This window comes from Pituophis catenifer, unplaced genomic scaffold, assembly GCF_029215685.1.
Source record: "Pituophis catenifer annectens isolate HBS135680 unplaced genomic scaffold, rPitCat1.0.hap2 SCAF_2, whole genome shotgun sequence".
Lineage (NCBI taxonomy): Eukaryota > Metazoa > Chordata > Lepidosauria > Squamata > Colubridae > Pituophis > Pituophis catenifer.
This window is the reverse complement of record NW_027256882.1, coordinates 224228410-224251449: the sequence shown is the minus strand read 5'-3', so window position 1 is coordinate 224251449 and position 23040 is coordinate 224228410. Positions and strand designations below refer to the sequence as shown.

The following is a 23040-nucleotide window of genomic DNA, read 5'->3' as shown; positions in this document are numbered from 1 at the left end:
TTTTGGTCTAAAACTGGTTTTTGGTGAAGTTTAATTCTGTGCTTGGTGATGTTTAATCCTGTGTTTAGTGATGAGATAATTTCCCCTATTCAGCTTTGTTTGGAAGGAAAATGTTAATCACTGTTCCTGAAAAGAAGCAGCTTTGGAAATCTGATTAGTTCCTGTGTCTATTTGTTCTGGTAATTGGTTTAACAAGCAACAGATACTCTGTTTGCTCCTTGTTTCATTCTGGCGATCGTCAGAGCCTTTTAAAAGCATTTTTTCTAAAACCTCTTTGGCCGAGGTTGTAGAAAAAATGCTTTTAAAAGAAAAAAAAAAGTTGGCCATGCCTACCCAGTCTCATTACCCCCCCCCCCCACCAAGCCACCCTCACAGAACCGGTAGTAACAAATTTTACATTTCACCACTGGTTAGAATCATCATACTATTACCAAATACCTTCAATGTTTTTTTTTTTTTTAAAGAATCAGCTTGCCTCTTGAAGGTAATGCTTTTTGTAATGTTTAAACCAGCAGTGAAATCCCCCCGGTTCTATCTGGTTCGCCAAACTGGTAGCAGTGGCGGCTACCGTCATTACGTCAAGTTTTTTACCATCTGTGCATGCGCAAAAGGTTCTGCACATGTGCAGAAGAGGTGTGCGTAGCGCACGTGCACTCCTGTTCCTGAACTGGTAGCAAAGTTAAGTGGATTTCACTGCTGGTTTAAACAATACTGATCTGTCTTTTTTTTACATCTCAATCCAGTTGTTTCTTTCACTTTATCTCCTTTCTTCTCATCCCTTTTCTTCCAATACAGTTTTCCCCCTCCTCACTGTAAGCGCATCCTGTTTTTCCCCCTTCTTTTTTGCAGTTTCTACTTGAAGGAGGGAAGGATGCACATGTTTGTATTTTGTATTTCTATATGTGAGAATGGCTTATGTATGTGAGAAAAAATGGTTTGTATTTGTGTCATCAATTAAATTTATAAACAATATAGCTTAATATAAACTTAATTTTAGTATGGCTTTTTTGGGGGGAATGAAGTTCTAGCAGATACATTCAGAGAGAGTTCATAGCAGATTCATTCAGAGAGAGACAGACAGATATGGAGACAAAGAGCCAGAAGAAATCTAATCCTATAAGTAGTAAAAAAATGGCAAATGTTTAACCTGTAACAGAGAAGACTAAGGGTGATTTAATGGCTGTCTTAAGACATCTGAAGGATGATCAAAGCGAGGACAAAATGGACTTGTCAGATGAAACTACAGGGAAATAGATTCAGTATAAGTGTTATAAAGAATTTTCTAGTGGTAAGAGCTGGCAACAGAGGAATGGGTTATTATCCTTGGAGATTTTCAAGCAGAGGCTGCATAGTACAGGTAGTTCTCGATTTACAACAGTTCATTTAATGACCATTCAAAATTACAATGGGATTGGAAAAAGTGACTTACAACTGTGTTCACACTTATGACTGTTGCAGCATCCTTATGATCATGTGATCAAAATTCAGATGCTTGGCAACTGACTCATATTTATATCGGTTGCAGTGTCCTGGGGTCACATGATCACCTTCTGTGACCTTCTGATAAGCAAATTCAATGGGGAAGCCAGATTCACTTAACAACCGGATTACTAACTTAACAACTTTGATCATTCACTTAACAACTGTGGCAAGAAAAGTTGTAAAATGGGGCAAAACTCATTTAACAAATGTTTCACTTAACAACAGAAATGTTGGATTCAATTGTGCTTGAACTATCTGTTCAAGTGTCCAAAATAATTTAGCAGATTTAAGTGTAATCTTCATATATTATAACATTTAACAAACATTTGTACAAATCCTATTTCCAGAATGTCATGTGATTTCTCTACTTCCATCAATTTTTTTGAGGAATCCAATTAAATATATTTTAATATCTCAGAAAAAGCACTGAAAGCCATTAAAACATTTTTATTTGTATTATGCTGTTTTATGATGGTAAAGCTAAGATTAAGATTAATTATTTTTATCTTAAAATCAATTATATAAAGTTTATTGCACTTTAAGGTTAATTCTTCTTCTCCTCTCCTCTCCTCTCCCCTACCCTGTCCTCTCCTCTTCCATAGGAATGTTGTCTCTGTAATTTGAGAGGTGGAGCACTCAAGCAAACTACTGACAAAAAGTAAGTAACTTAGCTAATAAGTTCTCTCTATGAAATCTTTATTATTTTATGAACAATATTGAACTTTCAAAAGTATTACCAATAGTTCAACTAGTTTATGAGAGGGCAATCCCATACACTAGCTGAACTGGCGTTGAATTAAATGCTGACTGGAATTGCTGGGATATGTAATTCAATAGCATCTGCAAGTTTCCTCAGTAATTTGCTCTCTGTGACAAGCACAATTTGCACGAGAATTTAAATACCAGTTTGAAAATTAGGGTAAATATAGTATAAGAAGCTCCATTCAGTTTCAGTTTCTATCAATGAGAATTGGGACATCATGTTAATGAAAAAGTATTCACAGATGATCTTCATGACAAACCCTGTGTGTATTCTCTTACTTCCTCTCCATTTTTAATTACAAATCATTGCTATTATTATTTATTGCTTAAATAGTTTAATAGTTTTTAATGTTTGTAAACCTCCCAGAGTTGCCTCTTGACAAGATATGCAGCAAACAAGTCTAATAAATAGAATAAAATAAATAATTGTTTTTTCTTTCTCAGATATATTATTAGTAGAGAGATTAAATCAAAATATAACTATACACTGCTTTAAATTAATTAAAATCACTAAAATTACCTCAATATTTTTAAAAAACTAAATATGAATTAAATTTCAAAAACTGCATAATTGATAGAACTGAAAATAATCAAAGGGAGAAAAAAATTAAATCGAAATACAGTACTTTTATTTGATATGTCTACCTGAAGGTCATATTTAAAAATGAATTCAACACTTCAAAATATTTAAAACCATGATCTTGATTTACATGCAGTTTTGGAAATGTACAAAAATAATTACATGAATTTTTCTTTTAAATTTTTTAATGTTTGTATTTTTTTTGTCTTTGCATGCATATACTTTCTATAATTTTATAGGTGGGCTCATGTCATGTGTGCAATTGCTATACCTGAAGTCAGGTTTGGTAATGTCACGGAAAGAACACCAATAGACACAAGCAGGATACCTTTGCAGAGATTGAAACTGGTGAGTAATATTAATATATAATTTATGGTCATAAGACATAGCAAATTTTACAAATTATTATATAAACAATAGATGCATTGCTGTATTTTCAATGAATATACCTTAAATTTTGCTATAACTTATACCTTAAACTAGCAGACTGGAAGCATATACATTCATCTGCAAGATTATAACATGACATGGTATAGTGTTTTTCTTTCTTTAGTGTTTTACCCTTTCTTGCTTTTATTTATTTATTTTGTTCCACTACCAGCTATAAAACCCTAAAATTTTCTTATCTTTCTAAAATAGGTAAGTTGAAGTATTTACACAGAGGAACTATTTTTCCAGCTATTATTGCAGATAAATTTGCTAACTGTATATCACAAAGATCTGCCTCAGCAAACATCAAGTGACAAGTATTCTTTGGAAAATATTCTTGGTGCTACTGTAAGACCCAGCATCGGAAGTTAGTTAATGCATGGACAACAAAAACATATTGTAGAATTAACTGAAACCTTGTAGAACATTTGGGTATGGTTATTTATATGTCCAAATAAATTTATATTATATTACATAACATAACATACCTAATTGTTTATATGCCAAATCGTAGAAAGATCAGGGAATGGATTGGATAGGGAGGTTGATTTTTATTTGAAAGAGGATGTACAATCAGATGTACTAAAGACATTGGAGGGCTAGATTTTTTGAAGAATAATTTTTGTGGTGGCTTCTAACCATAAATAGAGATATGCTATTGCCATCTGATTAAAATTCTGAAAACAATGTTGAGATGGTGAAAGGCATCATGCATACAAAGGAAAAATGTAATAAAGCTTAGCTCACAACAGACAAATCAAATTTATAGATATCCATATCATTAAGAACATGGGGGGTGGAGGAAATTCTAGATTTACTTATGTGATAACCATGGTTTATAAGCATTGGGGAACCAATAGGATACATTAAATGGAAAACTGTTGATGTTCCATAGTCATATTTAGCTATAAAAGGGAAAATTCTTAAAATTGAAGGGACTGATAGGAAATATTAAGAGGAACAAATCTGTTTCTACATAGAGTTTATTTAAAATCATAAGAATCGAGACTTATCCAGGATTGTCAACAATCCTGGACAATTCCATCTAGTCTTTAACATTCTCTTTTTGGGGAAGATGGTTGAGAAGGTGGTTGACTTACAGCTTGAAAGGGCTTAGGAAAAAGCAAATTATCTGGCATCCTTTCAGTCAGGATTGAGGCCTGGCCATAATACTGACATAGCATTGGTTGCATTTTTCAGTGTCCTTTGATGAGCTTGGGATGAAAGTACTAATGTACATCCATCCTGGTTTGTTCTCTTAGCAGCCTTTGTTCCCTTTGATCCTTCTCGGATGAATCAGAGGATTAGGAGTGTGAGACATTGTGCTATGGTAGTTTTCCTTTCTTTGGGACCAGTTCCAATCAATGTTGGTAGTGGGCTGAGGTCAAGTCAGATGCCCCTGCTTTGTGGTGCCTCAGGCTTCTACTTTCTTTTAATTCCTATTTAACATCTAAGCTGCTGGAGAGGTCATTTGTGGTCATGAGATGTCATATCACAGATCTTTGCCATGGACTGACCAAGCACCACCGCAGAGGTCCTTCCTTCCTTCCTTCCTTCCTTCCTTCCTTCCTTCCTTCCTTCCTTCCTGCCTGCCTGCCTGCCTGCCTGCCTGCCTGCCTGCAACCCCCCATCTCATTTTGAAATGACTCTTGGTGGTTTACAGCAACCTTTCCTGGTTCTTAGATGCTGTGGAGTCTAAATGGAGGGAGGGGAGTCTTTGGTTCAAGACTGAGTGGCTGTGGGTTTTTAAGTTTTATGGCTCTGTAAATCTTCCATCTTGAACTCTCCCTGGGGATGCACTTCCTCAATCAGAGGTATTGTGCAATATGAGGATCCTCCTGAATTTATGGTTATTGCCCAAAGCTAGTTGGCAGCTGCCGCTGTGTGAGGAATTTACATTGGTTTGTCTTATGGGCACCCATTCCTTACTCACAGTTGCACCCATTCCTTACTCACAGTGAAATCGTGTTTGTGGCTTTGCCTGTTCTGTGGAACAGCATCCTCCCCGGGAATCTGGATAACCTTGGTCCTGTTAGGTTGATGATCTGGTGTTCCCCCAAGTATTTGGGCCAGGAAATTAGACAAGCTGTGATGATGATGTGCCTTTTTGTTTTGGGGGTTACTCTAACAGATTGTCATAGGGTTATATATTGTTGTGGTAGTTGTGTACATTGCCCAGAGTCATTGCTGTGGGATGGGCGCTCTATAAATAATTTAAATAAAAAATAAATTCCACAATAATAGAAGTCCAGAAAGAGTCCAGAATATCTATTTAGTAGCATTCTATAAAAAGCTTCCTTTAGGCAATGTGAACCTAATGAGGATACTAAATTTGTAGAAAATATGTATGTTATAAGGAATTATAGAAGTCCATTAAAGCATTAAAGGAATTGCTAAAAACCTATATATTTGAACCTGAAAAGTGGTCAAAGTGGTTGGGTTGTTAGACAACAAAATAATGGAATGCACACTCAAGAAAAATATGGAGATTGCTGAGAAATTAAATGAATTCTTTGCATGTGTCATTGCTACGGAAGATACAGGATAAATAACTGAGCAGATTGGATTCAATACAAGATGACCCAAAGTCGAAGACAGGAAATTTGACTGTTCTTTTTGGTTTGGGGTTTTTTCATGAGACATCTTAATGTACTACCAATGTTCATTGTGATTATTTAAACATATCTTGATTCTCCTGTAACCATAGGTTTAGAGGACAATATTAATTTATTGAAATTTGAGGGAAGAAAAAATAGCACAATTATTAGCACAATTAGCAAAATTATTAGCACAATTATCTTCTCTTAGGGCACTTCAGTTGGGGCCCTTCTCATCCTCAGTAGTGTTTTGATTGTAAAATGAAGATTAAATAATAATAATAGTACTTTCCCCCCTCAGATAAAGATCTTTTCAAACTCAGATGGACCATACCATATCAATATGTATCATGTATGAATTTATCTTTGAGATCCAAGTCTTCCACAGCTGAAAATAAGGAAATTGCCAGCAGTTGCTCCAGTCAGGAGCACAGATGTTCATTATACACATGAAGTGTCTGGTTAACTCACAAACAGCAAGAAGAATATTTTATTTTTAAAAATAGCTAATGTTTTCACTCCCCTCAGGGAAAAAAGGGTAAAACAGCTTTTATTTACTCAAGCAATGAACTGTTCATATGCTTTGGACTTTTACATTGTCAGCATTAATCTTCATAAAATTCCAGATGCTCTGACTGAAGTATGTGTATTAAAAAAATGAAACAAAACATTTAAAATACTAGCTAAGTCAATTCAACAATAGTTTAATTATGAAGTTCAGAGTTGGTTTCCCTTCCAGAAAACTTTTTTGGGGTAAAAAAAAAACATTTGAAAAAAACAATTATGCAGAACTATATTGTGAAGATTTTTATTTTCACATTCTTGCACAGTTGCATTCTTTTCTAATATGCTATTACTGAAAAAATAGGAAGTAACTTAAAGACCGGCTTTATTTTTTTAAATAATAATTGTAAAACTGCAGTAATTGTACAGCAGAGGCTGTTGGCCAAATGCAGTTCTATCAAATCTTAAAGTGCCCAGAAGCTTCCAAAAGTTGTTACTAAATTTTAATTTCAATACAACTGAAGTAAGATGTTATTAAATTATGCCCAGAGAATAATCGTATCAACTGTATTTAGTTTTTATTAAATGGAGGGAGGAAATTTAGTGTTTTGTCCCAACCCTCCCTCCTTTTTGTATCCCAGCATACCTCTCAAAGGCCAAGTGCTGTCTTCACCCTGGATAACAAAATAATGTACCTCATATGAAGCATTAGAATAAAGATGTAGCCAATTGTGGCAACACAGAATGATAATACATAATGCACTTATGTATAAAATAATACAAATTACTGTATTTTGAGATTAATATAACAGTGATTAAAATAAAGATTGATGCTTAGATGCCAATTTCTGGACTTCATTGTGTTGTCATTAAGTCTTCCTTAAAATTTCTTTTGAATGTTAGCAGACTGAATGACATGAGGAACAATATTTATCTGTACAATGACTGGCAGTGACTTTTTCTTTTCTGCCACATAGTTTCCTATTATTTTTACATTTCAGACATATTTCTCCAAGCAGAGAGGAAAATGAGTTTTGAACAGACTGAAGTTGCCTTGGGCTTTTGATTACCTCATATTTATATTTGAGAAGTGAATCCTATATAAGCATGAGTACTTTCTGGGTGAGGGTAGTATTTTGAAAATAAAATTACAAAGCAACGATAGCAAATCTATGAGATTTTTATTGTGTGGTAAGGTCAAAGTTTTATCTGAATGTGCTTATAAATTTGTACCTGAAGGCAAATAACTGTGAGCCTGAAAACCAAAGACCATTGTTTGACCCTTGAAAAAGGTGATCATTTAAAAAATAAATTTACTATGCCATTTTTTAAAAAATAAATAAATAAAATGGAACAGTTGGCATAGTAGTGCTAAAGGTGTCCATACTTTAACCCACTTTTAAAATAAAATCTAAAAACAGAACTAAACCAAGTTGCTTATTGTCTTTGATTTAATTTTACAAGAAAATAGATTAAGTACAAAGTTTTGAATAGCTACACCCTTATTCTGTCAGTGTACAAATATTTGACACTGATACACTATGCTATTGTCATGCAATTCCTGGAATAGAAGCAACTATTGATTAATTTTCAGCATTTCAAAAATATTGCTGTAGGCAATAATATGAAGGAAAGTCATTATACTGAACATTAACTTACACATTGACTATCTGACTTCCATACTTTCTGTTTTGGAATAATATTCAGAATTGTTCAACCATATTTCTACAGTGTTTCAAAAATAATATTAAAATACATTGATGAAGAGTGAATGCTTGCATTTTTCAGTTAGAAAGTTGTTAAAATATACCGTAGTTAGCAGACTAAAAATTCACTACAGAGTTTTTTGTCAGTTAATAATTTATGGTTGCATTAAAATAATGTCAGTGTGTAGAATATATCTTATCGTATATTTTTGTGGGTCTGATTTTAGTAGCATAAAAATGAATGACACAAGTCATCTACTTTTTCTCAAAATTATATGTTGCAGTAAATTGATTTTGCTGTGCTTAATTTTGTATGTAAGTAATATAACTGTAAAATATTTTTTATAAAATATGTATTGGATTGATATACAACTTTTAAAATCCTAAATATATGGAAGTGAATTGTAGAATGTAAATTTAGTATTAGTCTTTCTAAATACAGAGTTCTTATTTTTGCTTACAATTATAATTTTGAAAAATTAATCCATCAAAACTATTCAAGACACTAAATGATGAAAAATATTAAATACATTCCATGTACCTCTTAAGAATACATTATTTTTACAATATTTACACATTAGAATAGAGAGACATTTATGCCTGTACATCAATTATTAACCAATGTTTGATGTCTATAGCAGAGTAAGTGAATTTTTCTCTTCAGTTACTATTTGATATATAAATTGTTTACAAATTGTTAAATATCAGCTTTTTACATATCCATAAATAATTTCGTCAGTGGTACGTATAGTTTATTTACAAATATTGTGACCTAAAAGTCTTTATTTATAAAGAATAATTCTGAAAGTAAGCTTTAATAATTTACTTTCACACATTTGAAGTACTTAACAATATATATCATGTTTATTTTAAACCATTTTTAAATTTATTAAAATTAAATTTGATGAATTACCATAAGTTTTACATTAATTTATCATATATGAAATGAAAATCAATAAATCATTACTTTATTTAATAAATAATGATACATTTCTCATAAAGATATAGTTGCAGCTTTACATATCATTTCCTTATTGTCCCAAATATGCAATAAATCATAATTTTAACAAACCTCTGTTTAATGTACTTTGGATTCAATGGATTGAGCGTTTCCATTCTTTGCATGCCTTAAATCCCATTCACAGTTTTACACATGTCTAAAATATGTATGCTTAAAATTTCTTTTGGATTTAACAAATCTTCCTTTTCGTCTTGTTGAGGATTCACTGTAATGGATATCCATTATGGAAGCCCATATAAAGTATAAACAAATTCTGAGAAATAAGAGGTGAAAAGTTTGCAACAGCAAACTGGCCAATGTTATCATATTGATTTTGTTCTCAATAATTCCTTGATGTCATTTACATGATATTTTATTAACCATATCCAATATTTATTTATTTATTTATTTATTTATTTATTTATTTATTTATTTATTTATTATTTATTTAAATTTTTATACCGCCCTTCTCCCGAGGGACTCAGGGCGGTGCACAGCCACAATAAAACACGTATATCCATAAGTTTAAAAACAGTTTAAAACATATTAAATAATTTGGCCCTATAGTAAAAAACTAAAACACCCCTTTAAATTAGTTATAAAGCCAGCACAGCCTGTTGAAACTGTAAAGTCTTAAGGGCATGGCGAAAGGTACGTAGGTCAGGGATCATACGTATCTCCTTACAATTCATTCCAGAGGGCACGTGCCCCCACAGAGAAGTCTCTCCCCCTGGGGGTCGCCAGTCGACATTGTTTGACCGACGGCACCCTGAGGAGTCCCTCTCTGTGGGAGCGTATTGGCCGGTGGGAGACTATCGGTGGCAGAAAGCGATCTCATAAGTACCCAGGTCTTAAGCCATGGAGTGCTTTAAAGATGGTAACCAGCACCTTGAATCGTACCCGGAAGATCACCGGGAGCCAGTGCAGCTCGCGCAGGAGAGGTGTTACATGGGTACACTATGTCGCTCCCATAATCACCCACGCGGCCGCATTCTGGACCAGTTGGAGCCTCCGAGTGCTCTTCAAGGGGAGCCCCATGTAAAGAGCATTACAGAAGTCCAGACGGGAAGTGACGAGGGCATGAGTCCAGAAAGGGATGCAACTGGTGAATCAGGTGAACCTGATAAAAAGCCCCCCTGGCCGCGGCCATCACATGATCTTCTAAAGACAGCCATGCATCCAGGAGGACGCCCAAGTTGCGAGCCCTCTCTGAGGGGGCCAAGATCTCACCCCCAATAGTCAGCGATGGAACCAGCTGGATATACTGGGACGCCGGAAACCACAGCCACTCGGTCTTGGAGCGGTTGAGTCTGAGCTTGTTTCCCCCATCCAGATCCGCACGGCCTCCAGGCACCGGGACATCACATCAAGGGCATCATTGGGGTGGTCCGGGGTGGAGATGTACAGCTGAGTATCATCAGCGTACTGATGGAACTTCACCCCAAAACCACGGATGATCTCACCCAGCGGCTTCACATAAATGTTGAACAGGAGGGGCGAGGGGACCGACCCTTGCGGCACCCCACAGACAAGTCGCCTCGAGGTCGACCTCTGTCCCCCTACCAACACAGACTGCGTACGGTCAGAGAGGAAGGAGGAGAACCACCGCAATACGGTGCCCCCCATTCCTAACCCCTCCAACTGGCGCAGCATGATACCATGGTCGATGGTATCAAAAGCCGCTGAGAGGTCTAATAGGACCAGGACAGAGGAACAACCCCTGTCCCGAGCCCTCCAGAGATCATCAACCAATGCGACCAATGCTGTTTCCGTGCCTGAAGCCCGACTGGTACGGATCTAGATAGACAGCGCCACCACACTCTCAACAACCTTCGCCACAAAGCGAAGATTGGAGACTGGACGATAGTTCACTAATATAGCCGGGTCCAGGGAAGGCTTCTTGAGGAGAAGCCCTCACTCAAAGAAGCATTAATAATCACCTGGAGCCAGCCTCATGTGACCGCCCGGGAGGCCAGCACCAACCAGGAGGGACACGGGTCCAATAAACATGTGGCAGTGCTAAGTCTACCCGGAATCCTTTCCACATCCTCGGGAGTCACATGGTCAAACTCCTCCCAGATAACACTCTCAGGACCCACCTCCTTCACCCCATCTGAACCTACTCAGTCAGAGTCCAGGCCTTCCCGAATCTGAGCGATTTTATCATGCAGATATTGCACAAAATCCTCAGCCCTACCCTGCAAGGGGTCTTCCCGCGCTCCTAACTGAAGTAGGGAGCGGGTCACCCTAAACAGGGCGGCTGGGCAGTTCTCTGCAGACGCAACGAGCGGAAAAATAATTAGATTTTGCTGCTCTTATCGCCACTAGGTAGATCTTAATGTGAGACCTCACCAATGTTCGGTCAGATTCGGAACGGCTGGCCCTCCAATCGCTCTCCAGGCGTCTTTTCCAGTGCTTCATCTGCCTCAGGTCCTCAGAAAACCAGGGAGCCAATTGACCCGGCAGCGGGTCAGAGGCCGTAAAGGCACGACACGATCCAAAGCTCCAGCGACCGCCCTATCCCAGGCGGCCACCAGTTCTTCAGTTGAGTCGTGAGCCAGAGCCTCAGGGAATAGTATTGTACAGATAACAGTATTGTGTCTGTTGATGCAATAAGTGCAAATCCTATTTAACTTCGGGCAGGATATTCTTTTATATTCTGCTTGTGTTTCTGCCAAAAGACGTCATATAGTCTTATATCCAGAGTGAATTGTAGATATTATCCTTAGAAAACAGTGACTAACAATTAATTTGCTGACTGGGCATTTTTAATAGTTTGGTCTTTTTCCATATTAAATATATACTGTAAATAATGTGAAACATAGATATTACATATTCTTATTAAATAGATTACACAACAAAACTAATATAATCTACCAATTAATTTTCATCCAACTGGCTTTGTGCCTGAGACAGGACTAGCCTGATTTCTAGCCTGATGCCTTAACCACTACATCAAAGTAGCTCTCAACAAATAAACAGTGGTAATAACATAATAATAATAATAATAATAATAATAATAATAATAATAATAATAACAACAACAACAACAACAACAACAACAACAACAACAACATTTATTAAATATGGCAGTAGAGCATATGGCAGTAGAGCAAGTTATGGCTAGTAAGGCAGAATAAAAAATTGAAAATCTTGTATAAACTGATTTAAATTCATTTGTTATGGAAAGCGTAAAGGCTCAGTGCATAAATATAAATATGGTTTAATTTTAGTGTTAAAATTTACCTCAAAGCAAAATATTAAAACTTCAATTCAAAATATTAAAACATTAATCAAAGTGGACTCATTTACATCTGGAATCAAAGTTAACTGGCACAAAGACAGAATATAAGTATAGAGGGGATAGGGCAGGCATGTCCAACCCGCAATCCATGGACCACATGCAGCCCTGAACAGCTAGTAATGCAGCCCCACAAGATCATAAACTTACAATTATTATGTAATTTATATACATTAGGTATATTATATATTTTATATGCGGCCCAAGACAATTCCTCTTCACTCGGTCACTCAGTGAAGCCCAGGCAAGCCAAAAGGTTGGACTCCCATGGGTTGCAAGTCTTGTGGGGCAAATTATTTTAATGATATTCCAACTCTGTACGATATAGGTTGTCACAACTGTTCTAATTTCTGAGGTTTCCGAAATTAGAAAACTGAAAATAAAACATTAAGACAATTGTTGAGGCTTAGTCTAGGTAAGGTTTTTGCATGTAAGAGCAATACATGGATTTTTTAAAGGCAGTCATGAAATAGACATTGTGATTTTATATTTTGAAAGCCACTATTATGTCTGCCTTTTGTTTTTCAACTCTAGCTACAATGCAAGTTCAGATGACAAGTAGAGAAGCCAAAACAGGATGAATCTTTTTCCTCTAAATTATTTTATTTAACAATAAATATCTAAGAAAAGTGGAATTCTAGACTGATTATATTTTTAATGAGGTAATGAGCTTCCTGAATGAAGTGGTCTATGCTTTGTCTCATTTTTGAAATGACGAATTGACAATGTCAAAATAAGCAGTATACTAGAGGGAAATAGTTTTCCTGCGAAAGTTTCTCATTCTTTATGAGAGTCAAAGCACTGTCATAATTTACTATGCAAGAGTCATTTTGTGGGATTTATTTGAAAGAATGTCATTTTTGATATGTTTAGAGATTCCTGACCCATATTTAATGCTCAAAACTTTAAGTGTTCTGAAATACAATAAATCAGCTTCTGATTTTTTAATAAAAATGAACAAACCACATATCTTTCTAAGTTGCTTTCATCTTAGAAAATAGTGTTTATATCAGTTTTCCATCAAAAAGATACTATCACAATTGGTGTTGCAGATCCTTCAATTCTGCATGTTTTTATTCAAAAACATGTATTTAAATGGTAATGCTATGCTGAGTTTCATAAAGCATACAATTTTATAAAGCTACAATCTTATGTAGTTTTTTTTTTGGGGGGGGAATAGACTACACTTTGTTTTACTATTGGAACCGGGTCATGCTGTCGTGAGAGGGCAACAATGACTGAAGGTTCCCACTTTGGGTGACCCCAATTGGACTCAGGAACCCGCTGTGGTGAGAGGATGGCGAGGATTAACATCTCCTATCATTCACGAGTGTCGTGGGAGGACACCCGGGAATGGAGGTTCCTGTCTCCTGAGATGGACCAGCTTGATACATCCCATTCTTCATGGACAGTCCCCTGTGCCTTGAGGTTCAGGGATGGTAGTACGAACATACACAAGAGCAGACTTGGTTGCTCTGAGGAATGCCCCCCTTTCCTTGGAATGGCCTGCTGGCCTGGTGAAGATCTTCCTTAATGACGGGTCCTGGGACCCCGAGAGGTGGCATGAGGGCGTTAAGGGTTTTAGTAAGGGGTCGTTATATTGTTTTTTAGCCAAATTTTTAAGGGGTTTGGGGAGGGGGGCGGGTTTTGACATCCGGCCGGTGGTTGGGGGGCCCTGCTGGGTCGTTGCCAGGCCAGGTTATGGGGAGTTGGTGGAGGTTTTGGTGTGGTGCTGGGTCACCCAAGTGCACTGGGGTGAGGGTGGGATTTCAGATACCAGTTGTGATTGGGAATGGCTGTAGGTGGAGGAACGGAGGGCCGTATCAGACTTTGGGAGCCCGTCCCCGCTATATCCAAGCGGTGGCACGCTCCGACCCTCCTGGTTCTATCCGACCTCCTGGGGGTTTGAGAGAATGGGGCCCTGGGCTTAGGCTGGTCTATTTTAATGCTAGGTCTGTGGTCAATAAAGCTCCCCTCATTCGTGATTTGATTGAGGAGGAAACCACAGACCTGGCTTGCATTATGGAAACCTGATTGGGCCCAGAGGGGAGTGTCCCTCTGACTGAATTGTGCCCACCAGGCTTCCAGGTGCTGCACAGCCAAGGGCCCAGGGTAGGAGGGGGGTGGCGGTGGCTATTAGGGAAGTCCTTAGTCCACGGGAGGTCACTGCTCCTAAGATTGACAGATGTGAAGCCCTCCTCATGAGGTGGGACCCGTATGGTCAGTTGGGCTTGTTCATTGCATACCTGTCTCCCAGCTGCGTGTCAACAGCCCTGCCCGGGCTACTCGACGCCCTCTCGGGGCTGGTGGTGGAGTTTCCCAGACTTATTGTTCTGGGGGACTTCAATCTGCCATCCCTGGGTGCGGCGTCGGGGGTGGCTCGGGAGTTCATGGCTTCCATGGCAGCGATGGACCTGACTCAGATTATTCAGGGCCCGACTCATGGGGGGGCCACACGCCCGATCTTTTTGTCTTGGAGCAGTGGCGAGTGGAGTTTGGTGGGGGATTGCCTTTGATTTATCCCCTGTCATGGACCAACCACTATCTCCTTCGGCTAGGCTTCCGTTACGCCGCCCCTCCTCACAAGGAGGCGGAATCAACCATCTGGTTCCGCCCCAGGTGCCTGATGGACCCTGAGAGGTTCCAGACAGAGCTTGGGATGATCCCTCTCTCTCTCTCCCACGCCCTGGCCACGACCTGGTGGAGACCTAGGAAGAGGCTGCTGCCAGGGCTTTGGACTGGGTCATCCCTTTGCGGCCTCTGACTCGTCGCAGACCCCGGTTGGCTCTCTGGCTTACTGAGGAGCTCCGGGGGATGAAGCGGCGTAGACGAGGCCTAGAGAGCTGTTGGAGAGTCAGTCTTTCCGAATCTGACCGATTTCAGTTAAGGTCGGCCACACGGGCCTACCTGGTGGAGTTGGTGGCGGCAAAGCACCGCTACTTCACCGATGTCATCGTGTCTGCAGAGAATGGTCCGGCTGCCCTGTTCAGGGTGTCCCGCTCCCTTTTAAATCAGAGGTTGAGGGAAGACCCTTTAGAGGGATGAGCTGAGGAGTTTGGTCAGCACCTGTCGGACAAAATCGCTCAGATTTGGGACGGCCTGGACTTTGACTGGACCGAGTCAGACGGGAGTGAGACAGCGGGTCTTGTGCTTTGGGAAGAGTTTGACTCTGTTACCCCAGAGGAAGTGGACAGGATCATGGGGAATCTGAGTGCGGCCACATGTGTGTTGGACCCGTGTCCCTCCTGGCTGGTTTATTCAGCCTGGGAGGTGACACGAGGCTGGATCCAGGCGGTGATAGCGGCTTCTTTGAGGTAGGGTAACTTCCCGACCGCCTTGAAGGAGGCGGTGGTGAGGCCTCTCCTCAAGAAGCCGACCTTGGATCCAGCTGTTTTAAGTCATTTTCGTCCAGTCTCTAACCTCCGCTTTCTAGAGAAGGTTGTTGAGAATGTGGTGGCACGTCAGCTCCCGCTGGTCCTGGATGAAGTGGATTAGCTTGACCTGTACCAATCGGGTTTCAGGCCTGGGTACAGCATGGAGACGGCATTGGTCGCGCTGGTGGATGATCTCTGGAGGGCCCGGGACAGAGGTTATTCCTCTGTTCTGGTCCTATTGGATCTTTTGGCAGCATTTGATACCGTTGACCACGGTATCCTGCTGCGTCGCCTCGAGGGGTTGGGAGTGGGGGGCACTGTTTTACAGTCGTTCTCCTCCTACCTCTCGGGTCGAATGCAAGTGGTGTTGACAGGGGGGCAGAGATCGACCTCGAGGCCCCTCACTTGTGGGGTGCCCCAGGGGTCAGTTCTCTTGCCCCTCCTGTTCAACATCTATATGAAGCCGTTAGGGGAGATCATCCGTAGTTTTGGGGTGAGGTATCATCAGTATGCTGATGATACTCAGCTCTTTATTTTCACCCCGAACCAACCCAGCGATGCCCTCGACGTGATGGCCCGGTGCCTGGAGGCGGTATGGGTCTGGATGGGTAGAAACAGACTGCAACTCAACCCTGCCAAGACCGAGTGGCTGTGGGTACCGGCATCTCGGTTCAGGGGAGAGGTGCCATCGCTGACTATAGGGGGTGAGGTTTTGCTCCCTGTAGACCTGGTGCGCAACTTGGGCATCCTCCTGGATTCACAGTTGAGCTTAGAAGATCATATAATGACTGTGACCAGTGGGGCATTCGCCCAGATACGTCTGGTGTGCCAGTTGCATCCCTACTTGGACCGAGATGCCCTACGCACAGTTACTCATGCGCTGGTCACCTCACAGATTGACTACTGCAATGCTCTCTACATGGGGCTGCCCTTGAGGACCACTCGTAGGCTTCAGCTGGTGCAAAATGCAGCCGCGCGGGTTGTGATGGGAGAACCCCGATACTCCCATGTTACACCCCTCCTGCATGGCTTGCATTAGTTGCCGGTTGCCCCCCGGATGAGATTCAAGGTGCTGGTGATGACTTATAAAGCCCTACATGGCTTAGGTCCAGGATATTTGGCAGATCACCTACAGCCAGCAACGATATCCCATTGCCCGGTTTGCGCCCATAGAGAGGGCCTGCTCAGGGTGCCGTCGGCTAGATTGTGCCGGCTGGCGGTCCCCAGGGATAGCGCCTTCTCGGTGGGTGCACCCACCCTCTGGAATCAACTTCCTTTGGAGCTCTGATTAGCGCCTGACCTTAGCACCTTCCATCGTGAATTAAAAACTTGGCTTTTTAAATCACTTGACCTGGTCTGATGGGGGGGGGGGTGTTAAGGGTTAAATTTTAAATTTTTTAGATTTTAGATTTTATTTTGTATTGTGGCTTGTGTTTTTATTATTGTGAGCCGCCCTGAGTCCATTGGGAGATAGGGCGGCATATAAGCCGAATAAAATAAATAAATAAATAAAATAAATACACTGAACGCAAAGCATTCCATTCATAGTTTAATAACTGGATACAAAGACAAGTGAGAATCAATGTAACTCTTTATTAGCTGCCATAAACACAAAACAAATTAAATACTGTGAAAAAAATATCAAGAGTGAATACTATTATGGAAGATAAGCATACATTAAATTTCCAAATGAGATATTGTCATCAAAAATTTTCAGAGCCAAATTGCTTGCAGTAAGCCATGAATGAAACCCCTTCTCACCAAAATTAGATTCTCTTATTTGAGGATGGCACTAGAACATATGTTGAGATAACATGTTCCAAAATATCCAGAAGAATCCTTGCCACTGTGTAGACCAAACATATTTTGAATGCTTTTATATCATGTGATGTAAAGTTTTAATCATAATGAATTAATAATGGAGATTTTGGATGTAGTTAATAAAAGTTTTTGGATGTAGTAACATTTTTTATATATCAGATTCCCATTTGAAAGTAAGAATACTTTCAAAAACCAGGGCTGCAGAAAGGAAGATAGGTCTATGTAATGCACTAACACAAGGGTGTCAAACTTGATTTCATTGAGAAATGTATGAAGGTTGTGTTTGACCTTGGGGTGGGGTGTGGGGGTGGCCATCTCAACAGCTTCCAGGTCTGACACACTCATTTTGGGGACACCTGTGGTGGCCCGGGCACCACAGGCGATCCATTGTCTCCAGTGGAGGAAGGCAAGACCAGGGAGAGCGCCAAACCCTGGTCCTCCAGAAGAGACTTGCTGTCTGCTGGTGGCCAAATGGTAAGGCAAGACCAACCTTCCTTCCTTCCTTTTCCTTCCCTCCCCTTTCTTCTTATTCCTTCTCTCCATTCTCCTTCCTTCCTTCCCCTCCTCCTTTCTTTTTACTTCCTTGCTTCATTCCTATCTTCCCATCTTTTTCTTTGTCTTTCCTCTTTTCCTTTCTCCTTTCCTGTTCCTTCTTGGATGCTCAAATGCAAAAGGGGAAACATTTCCCATTTTGTTTTGTTTTTAGTTTGTATTGCTAGCTCTCTGTTAGCCAAAATGGAGCCTGGGCATGGGCCTTCAGTTAGACACCACTACTGTAAGTGGATTTTCCATGAATGGGATTTTCCCATGTATTTTGATAGGAAATGTAGACAAGGCAGGCTCAAAAAGTATGCACCCTCCTAACTATACCCATGTGCTCCATTGGCCCTGTCCATCTTGCTCTCCAAATATATGGAGACCTAACCCTAATCCTAAATGCATTTTCTGCATATAGGATTTTTCCATGTATTTTGCTAGAAAACGTAGATAAGAGAGGTTGGAAAAGTATGTACACTGCTAACCATACCAATGTGCTCCAAATCCATTGATGATGTCCAATTTGGTCTCTGAATTCATGGAAACCTAACCCTAACCCTAAGTGGGTTTTTCTGCAAATGGGTTTTCCCATGTATTTTGCTAGGAAATGTAGATAAGGCAGGATCAAAATGTATGCACCTTCCTAACCATACCCAGGGGCTTCGAATTCAATGGTTATATCCATTTTGCTCTCCGAATTCATGGAGACCTAACCCTTACCCTAAGTGGGTTTTTGCGTGAATGGGATTTTTCAATTACTAGAAAATGTAGATAAGGCAGGCTCAAAAAGTAGGCACTCTCCTAACCGTACTAAGGGGCTCTGAATATATTGGTGATGTCCTTTTTGCTCTCTGAACTCATGGAGACCTAATCCTAATCCTAAGTGGATATTCCATGAATGGAATTTTCCCATACATTTTGTTATGAAATGTAGATAAGGCAGGCTTGAAAAGTATGCACCTTCCAAACCATACTCAGGGGCTCCATATCCATTGGTGATGTCCATTTTGCTCTCCAAATTAATGTATATCTAACTGTAACCCTAAGTGAATCCAGTGGTGATGTCCATTTTGGTGTCCGTATTTATGGATTCACTTAGGGTTTGCTAGAAACCAAAGATAAGACAGGGTGCGAAAGTATGCACCCTCCTTATCATACTGGTGGGCTCTGAATCCATTAGCAATTTCCATTTTGCTCTCTGAATTCATTGAGACCTAACTAAACATAGGTGAATTTTCTGCGAATGGGATTTTTCCATGTGTTTTACTAGAAAACGTAGATAAAAAAGGGTGGAAAAATATGCACTCTCCTAACTATATCCATAGGCTCCGAATCCATTGGCAATGTCCATGTTGCTCTCTGAATTCATGGAAACCTAACCCTAAGTGGGATTTTCCAATAATGGGATTTTTCCATGTATTTTATTAGAAAATGTAGATAAGGCAGGCTCAAAAAGTAGGCACCCTCCAATGGCAATGTCCATCTTGCTGTCCGCATTCATGGAGATCTAACCCTAAGAGGATTTTCTGCCAATGGGATTTTCCCCTGTATTTTGCCAACAAATGTAGATAAGGGAGGCTCGAAAAGTATGCACTCTCCTAATGATACCGATGGGCTCACAATCAATGTCCATTTTACTCTCCAAAGTCATAGAGAGCTAACCCTAACCCTAAAATATATGCAACTTTCATCTGCAAATGCTAATTACAGAATTATACTTATATTATATGTGTGACTGTCATGCATATTTCAGGAGCAAGAACATTTAATGAAGCAGTCAGTCTTTTAGTGAAACATTAAAGTGTCAGCTTTTGGTTTTACAAATGGCATTGTAAACAACAAGAGTATATGGACATACACACACATATACCTACTCACAAATCCATAGTTACTATTATGAAGACTTTTCTTTGATTTTTGTCCAGTTTATTGAAAGAAAAATATAATTTTTGTGGTTGAAATTTTTGGAAAAAAAAACTGGCATAAATGTTTCCTTTATTATAGGTGAGCTGATTATACAGTTATACATAGTTATTTGTATAGTTATATAAATTTTAGATCATTCAGTCATTCATATCTTTAGGTCTAGTATATTCAGGGGCAGAAAAGTAGTTAGGGACTTGAATACAAACCCCCACGTCTGTCAAATATTTGCTGCAAACAACCACCAACCATGGTTTTTACTTTTTTGTTAAAAAAAAAAAAAGGTGATCTAAATCAAATACCAAAATCCAAACAAAAAATATCTGATTGTAAATATTTTTTTATTTAAGCGATATTAAATATTGCTTTCAATAGTTAATGTATATATCTATATCTTTACTTTGAAGAATGTATAGCCCTTAGTGGCTTTGTCCAATATAAAGAAGAACTAAAACGAGGTGTAAATTGTGTAAATCATTATCATGCTTCTAGGCTATTGCACAGAGAGTTTAAATATTAAATATTTTGCTTCCTTCAGCACAGTAGTAACCCTCCACTTCTTAGTCCAAGTATACAATAGCAGTAGCAACTATGTACCTTTTGGAAAATGTCACAGAAGACTAAATTTTCCTTTGTAATAGTGCAAACACAATCATTATTCAATTATTACTGTGCATATCCAACCCGTATGAACTTTGAGATAGGTTCATAATTTTTGGAAAACCTGGTGTTTTCCAGTTTATCATTTCTACAAATTTTACAGATTCATCTTATTAAAAGCAAATAATCTCCAGTAAAATGGAAAGGACCAAAAAACTGCCCTATATTTTACTGAATATGTGAAAGGTGTGGAAAACCTGGTGTTTTCCAGTTTATCATTTCTACAAATTTTACAGATTCATCTTATTAAAAGCAAATAATCTCCAGTAAAATGGAAAGGACCAAAAAACTGCCCTATATTTTACTGAATATTTGTAAGCCTTTAAGCAATTGTTATATTTCAGTATACAAGCCAATTAAAGAAAGAATGCAATTTATGGTTAACAATGTGGCCTTTATTAACATTTAAGAGACAATTATAAATGTAGATTTGTCCACAATGTATGTGGGAAAATGGCAGTCTTTACACCAAGAACTGAAGCTGATAATCTATGTTTTACTGTTTCAGCAGAAAAATGAGAGAGATGGAACATACTTTAATTTTAGCCAATCTGCAAAATATTTTATTCAGGGTCTATGTTTTTGTGATTAGCAACAAATACCTTCTATTAAGCCATCCAATGGGATGTAAGGACCAATCTATCCTGCTTATACCATTCCATTTTCATTTGTAGCCTCATTTTACAACCTCTTATCAACTGCAGGCCTGTTCAGAAATAATTGCAGTTTAGTTTAGTTGGTTTTATTTGCAGCAAACAGACTTCAAAACAACTCCCCCCACCCAGGAAATAAAATAAAACTGCAGTTTTAAATTTCAGGTTGGTTATTTTAAAATCAGTTGGACTTTCAATAACATAATTTGAATAATAATATTTGAAGCCTTCTCATAATTAAGGTAGCTGCTTTTAATCATTCCCTTAGTGATATTCAAAGCATTGAATATGTATTTGTTGCTATTTAATACAATATTTTATGTTATAATATTTGTTTTAATATATTGATTCAGGCTATATATCCTTTCATTGAGGCTTGATACGATTTACATTGAAATCTCTCTCTCTCTCCCCCCCCTCTCTCTCAAGAGAGAGTAAGAGAGTTGCAATATAAAATAAAGTATAATAATACAAAATGGTCATATACTCAGTGTGATTTGGATAGAATAGCTATTATTTTCAAATTAATCTCCTTCTCATTTCCTTTTCTCTTTATTCTGAACCTTTTAAAAGAAATATAATAACATTTCCCCATGTCTTTGTAAGATTAATGTATGTATCCATAGTATTTTCCATGCCTCATCTGTCTGGTCACTAAACTGTCAATAAACTCATGCCAGAAACCGATATCAGTCAGATTTACCCAGGCTTTAGATGTTTTAGTACTTTTTTATTGATAAATTTATGCTTTTGACTTTTTGACTTTTTATATTCTGCTTTTATATTAATATTTTATTAGCCATCTTGAGTGTTCCCAGAGTAGAGATACTCTGATAAACTGTTACCAATGCACTAATCTTATGTGGTATGAAAGAATGTTGATATATTCAGGTTGTGATATTTTGAGGCAGTGGATTCTTTTCCTTTAGGTTCAACATTTATAATACAAATAAAATATGATCATATTGAAGAAACGATTACAGAATAAAGCAAGTGTATTTCTTAAAGGAAAACACTATGAAATAACTATAATATTGTTTAGTGTTTAGGGCTTTTTCAACAATAGGAATGCTTTAAGACTTTAGTCTTTAATCTTAAAGTGTCCTTTAAGATTGGATTAGTATTATAATGATAAGGTCTAGCATTTGAATATGATTTGAGTATTTTGAGTATATTTTAATTCATAAAATTAGAAGTCCAGGAGATTAGTGTCAGGAGATAATTGCTCATTGTAAATGGTTTGATACGAGATTTAGGCATGTTCACTCATGTTGAATATAATCTCATTTTATATGGAAAAGGAGTTAGAATTGTTTTACAAGGAAAACACAAAACAACTCACCTCCCTACAAAACTTATGGGACACAACTAAGGCGTATGTAAGAGGCCTTACAATAGCAAGACGGAGAAAAGAGAGAGAAAAAGAATATAATAAAATTCATTTTGTGTTCTGATTCTAAAGGAATGTATGAAAATATTCTGTAGGTATACATGAACTATATTTCATATTTGTTTTAGCCACTTTTTATCCATTTAGAATGATTTTGGTGACACCATAATATTTGAAAACATTGCCCCAAGCAAACAATGCCAACTCACTCTTTTATATTAATTTAGCATGGTACAAGCAATTCCTTTTATTTCTTTTCATCTCGGTTATATCTGAACTTATTGAAAGAACAAGTGATTTTCAGTACTTGAAAAAAATCCT

The 23040-nt window shown here is 38.5% G+C and overlaps 1 protein-coding gene across 1 annotated transcript in view; it reads left to right on the top strand.

Annotated features, from left to right (window-relative positions):
• KDM4C (lysine demethylase 4C) overlaps positions 1–23040 on the top strand; it is a 253930-nt gene that overhangs the window by 197425 nt on the left and 33465 nt on the right. The window contains exons 17-18 of the mRNA XM_070938600.1: positions 2085–2140; positions 3064–3172. Coding sequence (XP_070794701.1) covers positions 2085–2140; positions 3064–3172 — 165 coding nt within the window. The remainder of the gene's footprint in view (positions 1–2084; positions 2141–3063; positions 3173–23040) is intronic.